Source organism: Trachemys scripta, chromosome 6 (genome assembly GCF_013100865.1).
Source record: "Trachemys scripta elegans isolate TJP31775 chromosome 6, CAS_Tse_1.0, whole genome shotgun sequence".
Lineage (NCBI taxonomy): Eukaryota > Metazoa > Chordata > Testudines > Emydidae > Trachemys > Trachemys scripta.
This window is the reverse complement of record NC_048303.1, coordinates 25855107-25871347: the sequence shown is the minus strand read 5'-3', so window position 1 is coordinate 25871347 and position 16241 is coordinate 25855107. Positions and strand designations below refer to the sequence as shown.

Here is a 16241-nt window from a genome sequence, read left to right as displayed (position 1 = left end):
TTCTGTGTAGGTGCTGAATACAGAGCCCCCCATGTCCCATCCCCTTCACCTTTCAACTTTTTGAAATTCTGTCCTTTGTGTGGCGTGATTTCTATTCACACTTGCATTGTTTTTTAAGATTGTTTTTAAATGTTGGAATTACACTTGGGTGTCCCTGCTAACTGAAGAACAATATGTATCACCTCTTGTTATGGGTGGTCAGGCTAAATTAAAATAAACCCTTTCTAGTTTCTGTTCATCTTTTTATCAGTTATTTCAGGGAGTAGCTTTGACAATACCGTCTTTCTTTTTCAGATGAGCAAACTAAAGCTAGAGGTAACTGCAGCCCAGGACAAAAACAGGTTGGATCTCAATGCGTTTGCATGTCTCCAGCACAGGATTGTAGGTAAGGTATATACCGTATTTGGATATAAAGCCACAGTCGTTCTACGGTGGAGTGATTCATTGTGAACAAACAGGGAAAGTTAAAAATGAGAATAGCCATGGCATTCTTGCAGCCTGTTCCAGACGTTAGCAAAACAGCCACAAGACAGAGTCCAAAATACTGCCATTTTTATAGCTTATAAAATCCATGAGCTAGCAGCTGTTTTCCTGCAGATCATCAATGGCATCCGGCGGTCAGCATGCCACAATGCCATCTCCCACCATCTGGACCCGCAGGCTTCCATTCTTCCCTCCCCCTCACCTAACTTCTTTCCAGCCACTGACTTCTAAGAGGTCAGCCATCTAGCTTTCCTATCAGCCTGTGTTACCCATGTGGAGTCTCACCAGGTCTGGTTTTGATAGTTGCCATTGGGTCAGCTCTTTGGTTTTATGCCTCTTGTGTTTGGGTCTTCCAGTGTATTCTGCACCACACTCACCTGATGAAGGCCTCAGACTCCAGGGAAGTCTTGGGTTGTGCCACATTTGAAGTCAGCAGCCAGACTTGCTGAACTCCTGTGAATTTTTGCAGGGATAAGTGAAGGGTCTTCTGGTGATTGATTTGTTTTTTTTCCAAACCAGTTTGCCCCATCTTCCTAAGGCCAATTATATGAATACAACACCTGTATTCCTTCTGGATTTTCCCAAACATATTTGGTGTGAATTGACATGGCTCCCCTGAGGTCCGGGGAGATGTACTGATTTGCAGCAGCTGAGAATCTGGCCCGGTGATGATGGTTCACTTCTGCCAGACTGATTAATTTGAGTATATCCAGTTTGGCTTATTCTAACTGGCTAAAAAAAACAGCAACCACCTCGAACTTTGTTAGATAGATGTGTTTGGTCACAGGAGTTTTTTTACTTACTGACCCTTTTATAAACTACTCTGATGCCACATTTGTTTGCATTTGGAGGAAATCACTTGTGCTGCCATCCCAGATATAAATAACTGTGGGCTTGTTAAGCCATCTGTAGGAAGAGAGGACAAACAGGAACAGGGAGCCTCTACCAGCTCCAAAGAGGAATCACAAATCAGGGAATGATGGTGTGGAGAGCAAGCCACTTTAGAAAAGAAATGGGGAAAAAATGGATTTCCCCTGAACTCTAGACCTAAACTTTAATTTTTGGAACATCACCATACCACAAAAAGCATAGAAGAGCACCAAGCTTAAAGTAAGCCAAGAACAGTGCTGATTTAGTTTTAGAAAGAAATGCTGTCTGTTTATACAACATCAGCTGTTCAGGCCCCTGAGGCACCAAGGGAACAAATTGTTATCTTGAAGAATTTTTAGCATCTAATTATTTGCAAGCTAGAATAAGGATGTCTGTGTGGTGGACTGGCATGGAGACACTTAGGAGAGGAAGGATTGACCAGTGTTAGAGCACTAGGTAGGGCCATGGAAGACCATGGGTTCAATTCCTGCTTTGCCACAGATGTCTTGTGTGATCTTGGGCCAAGACTTTCTGTGCCTCAGTTTTCCATCTGTAAAATGGGGAGACTAGCACTTCCCTACCTCACAGGAGTGTTGTGGGAGTAACTACATCAAAGACTGTGATGTGCTCGGATACTGTGGGATAGGGGGCTGTATAAGTACCTAAGATAGACATGCAGCTGTTGGTTATAATGATGGCCCTGACTTAACTGCACAGTAGCAATGTCAATGTATTCTATGTTGCTGGAATGTCTAGGGTTTGACATATGCCTCCTTCATTTTCTCCAGCCTCCTGTAACATTTTTGTTTTTGTGTCTTGGCAGCCACTACTCTGAAGATGTCTGCGTACTACATGCAGTTTCTGAAAGGCCCTCTACAAAGCCCAGCTGTCAGTATTTAGCTGAAAAATGCCTTAACGAGCAGCCACTCCATTTCTTGCATTCTGGCCCCTGTCATGGTGACACCAACCTGAACTGGGCCATTGAAAGGGCAAAGCTTTCGACAAGTAGCTCAAAGAAAGAGCTCTGTGGATATGACACATGCTACGACTGGGAAATGTGTTCAGGTATGACTGTGCTTTATTGAGATCTTAAACTCTGAATAGAACATTTGACATCCACATCACTGCTCTAAGAGTGAGAGTCACAGTCATTCTGGTCCACATTCTAAGGTGTATCTGAGCTACTCTGAGTTGAGAAGAGCAGAGAGGCACAGGTAGCTTTCTGTCCCTGGAGTGAATTAGAGCAGACTCAGGTCTGTTCCTCAGCACTTCTCACACTTGAAGGGAGTGTAGAGCTGACCACACCAGCTGTATGCCATTTGGGGAGCCCCCAATCCAAAGGGACTCCCAAGCTGAGTCAGTTTTCTATCCCCTTTGTGCTGCCACAACAAAGGAAACAGATAGAGTAACAGGATCTGTTCCTGTGTGATTAAAGACTACAAGGCTCTGAATATTGCATACAGATGGGTCAAATGATTTGGAAACTGTAAGTATTTATTATTTACATAGTACCTTGTATCCAAGCATCATGAAGGATCAATGAGGTAAGTCCCATAACACCAGCTGGTTACTCCAAAGTTAAATTTGGTCACTTTTATTTTCCTGCATCCCTAAACTAGGTATGAGCCCGGGTCTCCAGCAATAAAAGGTTAGCAAATTAACTCCTTTCCAGTGGTGGTCAGGTACACAGTGAAGGGTGCCATATAACCTAGACATTTAGGGCTTAATTCTGTTCACTGCAACTTGTGTGGTCATTTAAGCCAGTGCAAAGTGGGAGTAAAACCATGCTGATTATTTTACACTCATTCTGCATTGTTGTGAATGGCTACTCAAGTTGCCGGGCAAAGAGAATCCTGCCCCTGGTTCTTGTCAATGAGAACATTTTTAACTACTGTGTATTTGCATTTAAAAACAGTGATTAAAAGTAATGTTTATGGATATAGTTCAGTACATCATAAAGACAGTGGGCCCCATCCTATTGTCCCGGTGTAATCCAGAGTAACTGTCTTGGCTTTGCTTGCCTTATTCCATAATTTTGAGGTTTGGTAATCAATAGAGTTACTCTAGATTTACTTCTGTGGAACTAAGATCAGAATCTGGCTCAGTGTAATTTATGCTGATTGGGGGTGTGTGCGAACCTCAAACTGAGATCACCAAATTCATTTCCCATTGGTCACCAAACAGGAGTACAAGATGACCTACAGGAACTTGACCTTTTAAGGCAATTCAGACCTGTAGCATTATTAATGGAAATTAAGCCACCAATATGATCCTCTGTTTGTTCTTATGATAACATAACCTCTAGCGTTGTGTTTCATGCCATATAAGCAATATTATACAATCTTTCAGAATAGCTACATTAAATCACTGTACTACTGAGTAGCATAGGTTTAGGCAGCAATGTTTCTCTTAGTCATGACTGTATTGTTGTTTTACATAATGGCTTCTTAATGGTATAATTTAAAAATAACTTACGTGAAATCCGCGTTTATTAAGAGCTTTAACGAACAGAGTCAGAGTTTGTTGTGAAATCCCTATGAGGATTAGTGTACAAACATTATTGCAACAGAGAGTCCTGTGGCACCTTAAAGACTAACAGATGTATTGAAGCATAAGCTTTCGTGGATGAATACTCTGACAAAGTGGGTATTCACCCACAAAAGTTTATGCTCCAATACATCTGTTAGTCTTAAAGGTGCCACAGGACTCTCTGTTGCTTTTTACAGATCCAGACTAACATGGCTACCCCTCTGATACTAAACATTATTGCACAACTCTGCTATTTACTGAGTAATGAGGTGATAGCAGTAGTGATTTTCCAGTAAATTTGTGAAATGTTTGTTGGCTGACACAGCACACAGAGCAGCCTTGCCAGAAAAGGGATGGGTGGCAGCCACATTCATTCCTCCACTTGCTTTTCGGAGCAGTTCCCTTTGCTCCAGGGTCAAAGAGCTGGAGTGGCATAAAGAAAAGAGGGATAGCCGTGTTAGTCTGAATCTTTAAAAAGCAACAAAGGGTCCTGTGGCACCTTTAAGACTAACAGAAGCTAACTTCTGTTAGTCTTATAAAAGGTGCCACAGGACCCTCTGTTGCTTTATAAAGAAAAGAGACTCCAAAGCCCCATAACTGGCTAGGGGAGGGGAAGAACAGCTGGGAGGCTGCCTCCTGAGGACCCTCTTGCAAACCCCCGCCAAGGGGAAGTACTATAGGCCACGTTGTGTGTGTCAGGGGTGAGGCTGTAGCACGCAGTTCTGCAGGAGTTCTAGGCATCACTGCAGCCCATAGGGCAGCCCCAGAGAGGCTGCTACAATTTAGACAGGCCCCCATAGGGTGACCAGATGTCCTGTTTTTATAGGGACAGTCCCGATTTTTGGGTCTTTTTCTTATATAGGCACCTATTACCCCCCACCCTCTGTCCCGATTTCTCACATTTGCTGTCTGGTCACCCTAGGCCCCCATGACTGTATAAGTTATTAAAGGCACCTCTTCACTGCTCCTCTCCACTCAGAGTAGCCCAAGGACAGAAGGGCACATAGGTGTCTTAAAGTTCCCATAGTACCCCTTACCCCCGGCCTATAAACTGTGTGCTGCACCCCTTAGAGGCCCAGCACAGAATAGGAGAGCAAAGAAGGGGGAGAAGGTTGGAAGAGAAACAAATTTAATCAAAAAGTGTTTGTTTCCACTGTAAGGGCTCAATAAATCCAAGGCAATGCTTAATTGGATTAAACAAGCTGCCCCCTCTGCTCTTTATGCTATCCAGAATGTGTTTTTTTTTCTTTACTCCATCTTCTTCATATTTCTTCCTTCTCTCTGCCCCCACCCAGATCTCTTCCCCTTCCCTCATCTCCCAGTACCCTCAACCTTTACTCACTGCTACTAAAGTTCCAGATTTTCAAAATTAAAAATCACATACATATTTACGTCTTCTCTGGAGAGTCACATGTCTCCGGATGAAGGAATGCAACTGTTCCGAAATCAGCTGGGAACTCATCTCCCCATGTGGCAGATTTGAGGCTGCCCTTTCCAGTCTGACCACAAAATGGCAGTGTGTCGGTGAGAGTTTGGGGTCGGGTGAGGGAACAGAAATATCAGGGGGAACGAGAATTGTTGAGCCAAAATCTGGTCTCAATCCCACTGATGTAAATTAAGAGTAATTTCATTATTTGCGATGTAGTTACTTTGGATTTACAGTCTTATAAAAGAAATTGGAGTCTGGTCCATAGGCTCTGACTCTGAGGGTGCTCCAGGGCTTGAGCACTCACTGGGGAAAAAATAGTGGGTGCTCAGCACCCACTGGCAGCCCCGCGGATCAGCTCCTCCCCTTCCCCCCAAACCCTCCCGCCCACTGGCAGGCCCCACCGATCAGCAGCTCCCTCTCCCTCCCAGCGTCTCTTGCCCGCTGCTGAACAGCTGATTGTGGTGGCCGGGAGGCACTGTGGGGGAGGGAGGACGAGCGGGGGTAGGAAGAGGTGGGGCGGGGGCTGAGCAGGGGCAGGAAGAAGCAGGGCGAGGGTGGGGGCTTGGGGGAAGGGGTGGAGTGGGGGCGGGGCGGAGCGGGGTTCGAGCACCCCCTGGGAATTGGGGAAGTTGGTGCCTCTGGTCTGGTCCATTGTATCTTAGGGTATATCTACTTTGTAGTCGGAGGTGTGAGTACAACTCGAGTAACATACTTTAATCTAGCTAGTGTCTCTAAAAATAGTTGTGAGGACACAGCACCATGGGCTGTACAAGCCTGCCCAGAACGCTGGCCCCTCTACATGCATTCCTGGCCCACACCACACTCTATGCCACCACATCTTCCCACACTAGCTAGATCAAAGCTTGGATATGCACAAGCTGCAATCACACCTCTGATTGCAGTGTAGATGTACCCCTAGAGAAGCTGAACCTTAGAAATGCAGGGCCAGCCAAGAAGTGATTTATATAGTGAGGAAGATCGCCAAGCAAGGTTGTGGGTACTGGGAGATGAAGGAAGGAGAAGAGATCTGGGCAGGGGCAGAGAGAAGGAAGAAATATGAAGAAGATGGAGTAAAGATGAAAACCTCACTTTCTGGATAGCATAAAGAGCAGAGGGGACAGCTTGTTTGTAAAAGAAGAACATTCAGTAAGACCACAGAAGCAAACTATGGAGAAGTCCTATGAGAACATGACAGCCCATCATTTCTTCACAATAAATTCATACAGAATAGGTTTGGCTGAACATCTCAAACTGATTTGGGTTAATAGGTTGGCTGTGGATAGGCACAAAAACCCCTCACTTTCCAGAGATATTCAAACCTTTTGTACTTAAGCCAAACTGGTTTGGAAATGTTTGTCTATGCAGTAGAGACATTAAAACAGATTATTTTGGTTAAAATCCTTAAGAATGTATTATGTATTCATGATAGTGCAGCTCTTTCATTCCACTAGTTTTTGAATAGTAACTGTAACTTAACCTTCATGATGGTGAGTGTTACCCACACATGTTCCAATGAGCATAAAATAGATATAGGATGGAGGCCAGCTTTGGTATTCTTGAGGGTGAGCATTGGGAATCACTGCAGAGACAGAGGATATGTAAATAATATATAGAAACAAATAAAATGGGAATAAATGAAATTTACATTTTTAAGTGAGGAAAGGGAGAACTATTTTCTTAGATGGAAAATTTCTGGGGTAGAATGTCAGAAATTAGAAGATGTTCCTGTTAAAAATGAGTAATGAAATCACAGTCACCTGTATGCCAGTAGTGGAGAGCCTAGGATACATAAAAGGAGGTTTAATGAAATATGAGCAGACACAACAGAAGTTTTAAGCATCCATTTCACAGCACTGCTGCATTTGAAAGTAATTGGAAGCATACAGTCAACATAATGTCTTTGTTCAAAACATCCAGGGGCTGATAAAAACTGGCCAGACAAACAAATGGATCAACGAGGTTGACATTTTACTTGCTCTTGAATGGACCAATGTTGTGAAAATACATGCTTAAAACTTCTGTTGTGTCTATTCCCACTGCACTAATATCCAAAGCTGTCTGGAATTGTCATCTGTCAATCTGCAATTTCATTTTCTCTTTCTAGTTCTTTTAAATGTTGCCAGACTTTAAATACACGCACACCTGCTGGTATTTGCAACTAAAACTGAAACTTGTCTATTCACAGATTCGCAGTCACAATGTTTCTGCCTGGTACCCTACCAATGTCCAAAGGTTGAGAGCCAGCTTTATTGCATCCAAATGGAATCTACAAGTAGAAAAAGGACAGCCAGTCTCTGTGCACTGGGAGCAATGAAATGTGCCGGCATGAAAATAGCAGTACTGCATCAGGGGAACTGTTTGAATTAACATATTCGGGCCTTATGCAGCCAAAAATATACTTGGCCTTATGCTTCAGGCCATGCAACATAGGACAGCCTCTCCTGAGGAAAGATTGGCTGACTACCCAAATAAATCAAAACAGCAAAAAGCCCCAGAGCATTGTGGCTGGGATTTACAGACTTGCTCATCGGTTGATGAGGATCTCATGTAAATGAGCCCTCTACCTCCTACACCCTACTACGCCCAATTTTACCTTTGTCTCTCTCTCCACCTTGCATGCAATGCATGCACCCCTGTTGGGCTGCAAGAATTACTCCCATAGGCTGCAGTAAGATTCTTGTGTGGCTCCTGGAGAGAGGGATGGCAATTGTCGTATTATCTGTTCAAAATTACCTTGTGCTTTGGGACTGAGGGTCTTTCCTACTATCAACAGCTTTAGATAAGTGGTGGGGACAGAGATTCTGCCTCTTAACTCCTGTGATGCTGTTTGGGTTCTCTGCCCTAGTTTTTGGGACTCTCCCCTCCCCAATCCTGAGGGGATTTGTTGATGGTAGAGGGCTGTCTCCTCTGTCCCTGCCCGCCCAGTGCCCCTGTCTTCTCACTGGCTGAGCTCTATACTGGAGTTCTCAGACAGGAAGGGGACTCTGGGTGGCCCAGCACCTTTACTTTTCCTTTAACGATGGTCAGTCAAACAGAAAGACACTGCCCCCAGTGTTGAAGACTTTAAACAATGAAATGAGCAGTATACAGCACTTCCAGTTGCAGTCATTCCAAAATCCTGAATCAGGCCTCCCCAAAATCATGAGATTGGCTGAACAGTCAGGTATTTTTTTTAAATAAATGTGCAGTTCTCTTTATTTGCCTTCTAGGGTTTTTGTTTGTTCATTTGTAGTTTTATGTTTAGCCTCTAAGGTTCACAGCCGCAAGCTTTCCTTTCCACCCAAGAGAGCTAGAAACTTACTTTCAAAACAGAAAGAGCTGAGTTTCTAACATAATCACCCGACTCCGTGCGCTGAAGCTTTGAGAAAACCAACTAACATCATGAGACTTGCCAGTTCTCACCATTTTATGCCACTCTGATGCATCATGCAGTATGGCTCCTATATCTGGCCATTCGGCTGGGCTGAGTTCCAGACTTCATCCAGGAACAGAGGCATGTTTTAGTGGGCACTGAGGCTAAACGTGGCATGGCAGTTTTGCATCTAAGGAGGCACTGGCTCCTAAGAGCAGGGGAGCTGTGGAACCTCAGCAGCCACTAACCCAGTAGTGGCTGCGTAGAACCCCAGGGGAAGGAAGGGAGGAATCCTATGCCAAAATAGACCAAACTATTTTGTTGTGGTGTTAAAATTTATAATAAAGACAATTAAAAATAAATACTTACATATCTTGACCTCGTCTGTTTCCAGTTTGTCCGAGGTGTCTCCAAAGTCTCAAGACTTTCCACAGATTTCCTATTATTACTAAGGCTGGTTGGCTCTGACTGATCACAGATCCAGTGATCTTTTTTTAAAAGAGCTTTGTGCTTTTTTTCAGACTCCAGGGGGGCTGCTGCCCCTACCTCCTGGACTCTCTATAGGGGGTGAGGATCTGCTGCTGGTGTTTCTGTCTTTTTAATCTTAATGCTGCTCTTTCTCTATATAAATCTGACCCAGGACATTTTTTAAGTGAAATGCCAACTTGCATTTTTGTTGTGATTATTTTTCATGCTTTATGTGTTGACAACCCACCTGCCTCATTTATTTTCTTGCATTTCTAAAATATTTAGGAGCTCATACACTGTTAGTCTTGAACTTGTCTAGCACCTTCCATCTCAGCATCTCAAAGTGCTTTACAAACATTTGTTAGTTAAGCCTCACCCTCTCTTTCTGATCTGTGTAACGGTTGTTGAGTCCATTTTACTGATGGGAACATTAAGGCACAGAGAGGTTAAGCGACTTGCCTCGAGATACAGAGGAAGTTAGGGGAAGAGCTACTAATAGAATCCAAGGGTGAAATGTTGGCCTTTTGAGGTTTGTGGGAGTTCTGCCATTGACTCCAATAGAGTCAGGATTTCACCCCAGTCATGCTGAGTTCCAGTGCTGTGCTTTAATCACAAGACCTTACTTCCTTTCTCAACAATTGCCACACAATGCTCAGTTTTATTCTTTCCTGCAACAGGCATCTCTCTTCTTTTTTGGAAGAAACATTTTCTTTGTAATAATTTTATATTAAGTAACTAGAGAGGCAGTTACTTCCCAGTCAGTAGCAGAAGAAGCTTCATTTACTTTGTCATTGTAAGGTCCAGATAAATGTCTGGTTTGATGGATCATTGCTCAGGTGCCTACCTTATAGTTGGGCATGAGGAAGAACACCTGGAAAGGCAGCACATAGGAAAAAATCCATCAAGATGACAATGGATTCTGAGACCTAGAAATTCGCAAAAGCGTAGTTGTCCCTATAGAGCAGCTTCACCATTGCACAGAGAAAACCTACCTGAGCATCACTAATGTAGGAAAGAAGGGTAAAGTATTTTCCAAACTAAGTGTAAGGAGCCTACAGTAGGTTCACCAGAATATCTTTTTGTTTATTTCTAAATTTGTTTTATGACCGTGCAGGTATAACACATGGAATACAGTTGTTATCACAACTTAATTGCTTAAAACAAGAGGAATTCACTGGGAAATTGGCACAGTCCATCACATTTTTGAGTTCTACATAAATGGTAGATTCCTCTAGCAGGACATAGGAAAGAACTGAATAATATTTATTTTTTGTACAGCTCCAGGAAGCGGTCCCCCAGATAAGTTAAAATCTTGTAGTCTGGAATGAGGATGCAATGGTCACCATTTAAAAAAAAATGCACATTTAGCAACAAGCCACCACATCGTTACCACAGTTAGTGATTTTTCCCTATGCCTAGAATATCTCAGATTGTGTAGTAACCTTGTGAATGCCCGACTTTTTAATCTCAACCGCTGCATATGGGACAGTGGAGGTAGGTGTTTTCAATATAAGAATATCAGAGAGAACAGGAATTGTGACCAATGGCTGTATGGCTACAATATATGTGCAGACGTGCAAGGTTACCTTTTGCAGCAAATGCAGTAGACCTGTTCTGTGATTGTAATGGAGGGCTGCTTTTTACTGGCATGTGATAAATCTGTTGCTGTAGTAGACATTAGTCCTACCTTGATTCCCTTTGAGCCTACTCAGTTTCTAATGCAAAGCTACAAGCCGCACTCAAGAATCTCCATTATTTTTTTTAAATACAAGGTCTATGGCATTTAAACTTGCTGCAGTTCCGGACAAGCTAAGATTTACATATTCAGTTGACTGGAGTGGTTCCTTAAATCTTCCAGTTCAGCAAGAATGGCTTTTATGTCCTTCCATAGATTCCTGTCCAGCACACTTCTGCTTGTGGCCTAAATAATATGGGCTTAAAATGCACCTCACTTAGTGCTGACTGCTGACATTGCTTATGGAGTTAAATTGAGGAAGGAAGTTACAAAACAATATTTTTGTTCAGTTAAATCTTAACTAAAACAAACAAACCATCTGATCAGAGGGGTCAGTTACATTTCTTGATTTGAATGGTTGTTTTCAAACTGCTCCCAGAGCTGTGTAGGGTTATGTATGCCTGTGAAACTGCATTCCAGTTACTTGGCAGGCAGCCATCTCCTTTTGTAAATTGTCCAGCAGACTTGATGTTCCATGATTTCCCACAGTCTCTGTGAAACACCAGGGCAAGTCTGCATCTTTTAAATGGGATCACTCATATGCATTGTGCATGTGGTGGATAATGGAGCCTAAGGGAGTTGGGTGCCCAAATTCCATCCCTTAGTCCAGCGGTTCTCAAACTGTGGGTCAGGACCCCAAAGTGGGTCATGACCCTGTTTTAATTGGGTCGCCACAGCTGGCTTACACTTGCTGGGGCTTGGGGCCAAAGCATGAGCCCCACGGCTCAGGGCCGAAGCCAAAGCCTGGGGGCTTTAGCCCTGGGTGGTGGGGCTCAGGTTATAGGCCCCCAGCTGGGGCTGAAGCTGTTGGGCTTCAGCTTTGGCCCTCCCGGGGTGGCGGAGCTCAAGTGGGTTCAGGCTTCAGTCCCCCCTCCTGGGGTCATGTAGTAATTTTTGTGTCAGAAGGGGGGTCACGGTGCAATGAAGTTTGAGACCCCCTGCCTTAGTCTCTTTTGAAAATCCCAGCCTATATAGTTAATCATGTGTTTTCACACCCTTTCATATAGCATGACTAAACCATTTAAGAGCAATGACGTTTTGTAGTGAATATGGTGTCTATGCAAGGTATTTTCCAGACCTAGTAGCTGAAGCCACAGGATTAGTACAATAGAGAAAGCATTAGTGCAAGTTTACTCACACCTTAGCTACCTGATCTGCAGGAGCCACATCAGAGTAAAAGAAAATAGGTTGTCTCTGGGTTCTTTCAGCCCTTGGCCTCTGCTTGGACTGCTAAATAACTAGGGTGCTGGTTGTGATGGTGCTTCTTGTAGTGCACAAACCTCAGTATTGCAGTGCACAAATCTCAAGTCAACCAGGTCATTTTACATAGGCCATTATGATAGTGTGTCCACCCCACACAGGACTGGAAGGGGTTAAGATGGCCAGTCAGGCCAATTAATTCCACAGGCTGCACCTGGAGGAGAAGTCAGGGAATTGATTGGAAGCAGACTCAGCTGGAGGGGCCTAAATAAGCCAGGAAGTTGGCAACAGAAGGGGCTGGAGGGAAGGAGTATCTAGTCACTCCCTGGGAGAAGGGAGGTTTGTATGGGGCAGGAGGCACAAAGCCTGCTCTTACTCCCTGGGAGGGGAGGGAGAGTGGCTTAGCAAGCTCAGAGAAAGGGGAGAGCCAGAGAGTTAGACAAGACTGAGGGGGAAAGCAGCAAGGTATGGGGCAAGTCAAACCTTGGTTGCCAATGTCCTGAAGCAGGGCTTATGTCCCTCTAGCAGCCACTGACAAAGTGACACCGGCAGGGCAGTAAGTAGGAAGACTGCCTCAGCCTGTTTGTGAAGAGAGACTTTCCTACCCTGGAAAGGGGAACGCTGGAGTGACCTGACTGGAGGGCTAAGTCACAAAGAGGAAGCTGCAGTTCCTAAAGCAAGAGGGGTTCAGCAGACAGAGAGGACGATGGAAGACACACCACAAGGGGAGAGTGCAATGCCTGGCCAGAGCTAAACCCCAGGGACTGCCAGGAAAAGATGCCACAAGCGGTGAATGAACCCGGGACAGCTTCTGGGTGTTTGACTTTTGGTGTCATCCAATGGAGACTGAACTGAAACTAGTGATAGGGGCTGCGTTTACAGATCTGACTCATCCAAAATGCCCACTGATTTAAATGGGAGTTATGCATGAGTAAAGTCTTCAGGATGGGGCTCCTAGAAGTGGAAGAGGAATCCTTTAAAGAATGAGAGAGAGCAAGACCTGGGATTTATGGTCCAAGTTTCCTCCCAGGCTGATTTTTGTAATTGGGTGAATAAAACCTGAATAGATTCATAAATGCATAGATTTTAAGGCTAGCAGGGGATCTTTATGTTCATCTAGTCTAATCCCCTGCATCGCACACATGAGTGTTTCACCCAGTAATTCCTGCAACAATTTTGATTGAGCTAGAACATGTCTTTTGGAAGACTGTCAATCTTGATTTAAAGATCTCAAGCGATGGAGAATCTACTACACATGTCCCTAGGTAAGTTGTTCCAATGGTTACTTAAACAGAGAGGGTAAGAAACTGTACCTTGTTTCTCATCTGAATTCTTCTAGCTTTACCTTCCAGCCACTGGATCTTGTTTAGCCTTGTGTTTGCTAGACTGAAACGTAAAGCTGGGCATAAAATTTCTAGCAAAACAGGATTTAATCAGAAAATGCTGATTCATCAAACTCACCATGTTTTGCAGAAGCCTGTATCAGCTTTGACAAGCTACAAGCAAAGTTCCTTCAGAAACCTGCCAGGTTTCCTGCTAGCTCACCTGGTGGGCTGCTGGTAAGCCCCAGGTTCCCAGGGTCTGCATCTCCAGGGCAGCCTCACTATGTGGGCTGTCCCACAGTTGGGGATTCCAGGGCTTCAATGCTCCCTGCCTCAGAGCTAGCAGCCTGGAAACCCTGGGGGTTTTCAGAGCTTCTAGGGTCCTTGGCACAGAGCTGGGAGCCCCAACTCCCAAGCTAAAAGGCTCCTGACTTCTAGGCTTCTAAGCTCCCGTGAGCCCCAGTGGACTGACAGGGAGCTGGGAGCCATGGCTGAGCCAGAAGCCTTACAAGCTTCGGCTCCCAGGGTCAATTTCATTTTGAAATTAAACCTTTTGATTAGTTCAAAATGAATGTATTATGGATTTTCCCTTCCACGGAAAATTCTACTTTTTGTTCTGAAATGGAACTAATTTTTTTCAGAATTTCAAATTTTCCTGCAGGATGGAAATTCTGACTTTCGGCCAGCTAAGAGCCATCTATTATTAGAAATCTTCTTCCTCTGTAGGTACTTTTAGACAAAGAGAGTAATACAGCTTAGAATGAAAACACTGATTAAACTGTAGCCTTCTCAACAAGCGGAAATACCCAGGGTTCCATTTATGACAATTAATTATTTCTCTACTGCAGAAGACCTGGCAGACCCAACACAGCCCCAACACTTTTGAATGTTTGTTCACTTACATGTGGCTCCTTTCCCAGTCAGTGTGAGCACCTGGGAATTCAGGCATTCGGTGAGTGGGCCGATGGGCTGTTAGTGAAGGCCACTGCCACTAGACTTCCCTATTTATAGTGAGAAATAGATAAAAGAAATGCCCCTGGCATGGCCACTCAGACATGGAGAGGAAAAAGAAAGCTAGCAAGCTAGTGGTCCCCTCAATGGAAGATAAGGAGGTTAGGAAGAAGCAACTATCCTTGAAACAAGGAACTGAACCTGCTATGCTGCTTTCTCAAATTATTCCTTTAGTAGCAGGACTGACAACCCCACCTCTCTCCAGCCCTGACAAAGGGAAAAGGTTTGTTGTCACTGCATTCCAAGGAGCATAAAAGAACCACAGAGAACACCCACCTGTTGGGCAAGTGACCCAGCCTATTGCTTCTTGGAGACCAGATCTACAGTGAAAAGAACAAGCCTTCTGCAAATCCGTTCTTGTTGGTGGGGGGGATGGAGATCACAGAGCCTATTTTAGGAATATTACTCCAACAGAGGCTCTACCTGAAGAGAGTCTGGGTAGAGAACTGATCTGAACCAAGTGGCTAGCATGGCTGGGGCCTTGTGGTGCAATTTGGTAAGACCACTGGTTTTTTCGTGAGACAGGACAGTTGGACCATGTGGTTTGCTTGAGTTGGAAGAACAATGTAATAGGACTAGGCCATTTAAATAAGGGCTACATAGCGCTTTCGGCCCAAGCTATTTGTGCCTTTATATTGTGAACTCTTTGGGGCAAAGACTCATTTCTATGGCACAGTTTACTTACTATATATAGTTATGTACATGCACTTACAGAATAAACCATGAATAGTCATATGCCAGAATCTGTCATACTTACTCAGATTGGACAGTACATATTCACATCATTGGTTTTGATGGGACACCTCCCTTGAGAAAGCACTACTTCTGTATGATTGAAGATGACCATTTGTATCATTGTTGCTATCACTGATCTACAGTTGCAACTAATCTTATACAAAGTATGTCATGTTAAGGAATCAATGGCAAAGTTGTACTCTGCCAAGTAAAACAATCCTGTTTATATGCATGTATCATCTTTGTATCTGAAGTTATGAATATTTGCTATGTATTTATATCTCAAACATGTGTTTTGTTCTTGGGTGACAACCTCAAGATAGTTTTACATCCGTCTAGCCAGCCCAGTCGTGATGAACCATTCAATTGTTGATGGACTATTGAAGCTTGATGGGCCATTAAGACAAATCAGGTCTCCATATATCTCTTCCTGCAGATGCTTCAGACAGCAAGGAGCCACCCTTGTGATTCAGCAACACATGTAAGGATGTATGATATGGACATGTGACCTTGGACTCCATCTTTGTCAGTAACTTTCCATACACAGGGGCTGAGGGCTTCGTTTGGGAGAGTAAATTTCCATGCACATGGCAAAAGATATAAAAGACACCTGAGACATCTCCATGTTGCCTCATTCCTGCTCCAATTCTCTGAACTGTGGATTTACAACTAAAAGAAGTATTTTGAACTATGGACTGAGGACTTTTGCAAGCCAGCTGTCTATTCCATCACAGCTATGATCTTGACCTATGAACACTGAAAGTCACTTGTATGTATATGATACTTTAACCATTCAATAAATCTCTTTTTTTTTTCTTTTATTAGTAAAATCTTTAGTTAATTAAAATGTACTAAGAACTGGCTGCCAGCGTGCTATTTGGGTAAGATCGGAAATACATATTGACCTGGGGGTGTCTGATCCTTTGGAATTAATAGAACCTCACATCTGGTGAATTGAGTTTTCAGTAACCTCTCACTATATTAGACCTGTTTGTCTGGATGGGAGCCAAGGGCTGGAATACCTAATGGGGACTGTTTGGCTTTTTGTTAACCAGGGTGGTGCTACAGAAGCTCTTTTGATACTGGTTTGGAATCTAACTATAGAAT

At 43.8% G+C, this 16241-nt stretch overlaps 1 protein-coding gene and 1 long non-coding RNA gene across 3 annotated transcripts in view; both read left to right on the top strand.

Moving 5' to 3' along the window:
- C6 (complement C6) overlaps nt 1-9041 on the top strand; it is a 38701-nt gene extending 29660 nt beyond the window's left edge. For both annotated transcript variants that reach the window (XM_034774165.1, XM_034774166.1), the window contains exons 16-18: nt 295-385; nt 2177-2418; nt 7497-9041. In XM_034774165.1, coding sequence (XP_034630056.1) covers nt 295-385; nt 2177-2418; nt 7497-7678 — 515 coding nt within the window. In that variant the 3' untranslated portion in view covers nt 7679-9041. The remainder of the gene's footprint in view (nt 1-294; nt 386-2176; nt 2419-7496) is intronic.
- A 3125-nt stretch (nt 9042-12166) lies between these two features.
- LOC117879615 lies at nt 12167-15947 on the top strand. The gene is made up of 2 exons (XR_004646331.1): nt 12167-13331; nt 15454-15947. It is a non-coding gene; the product is annotated as an uncharacterized LOC117879615 (long non-coding RNA).
- The last annotated feature ends 294 nt before the right edge of the window (nt 15948-16241 follow it).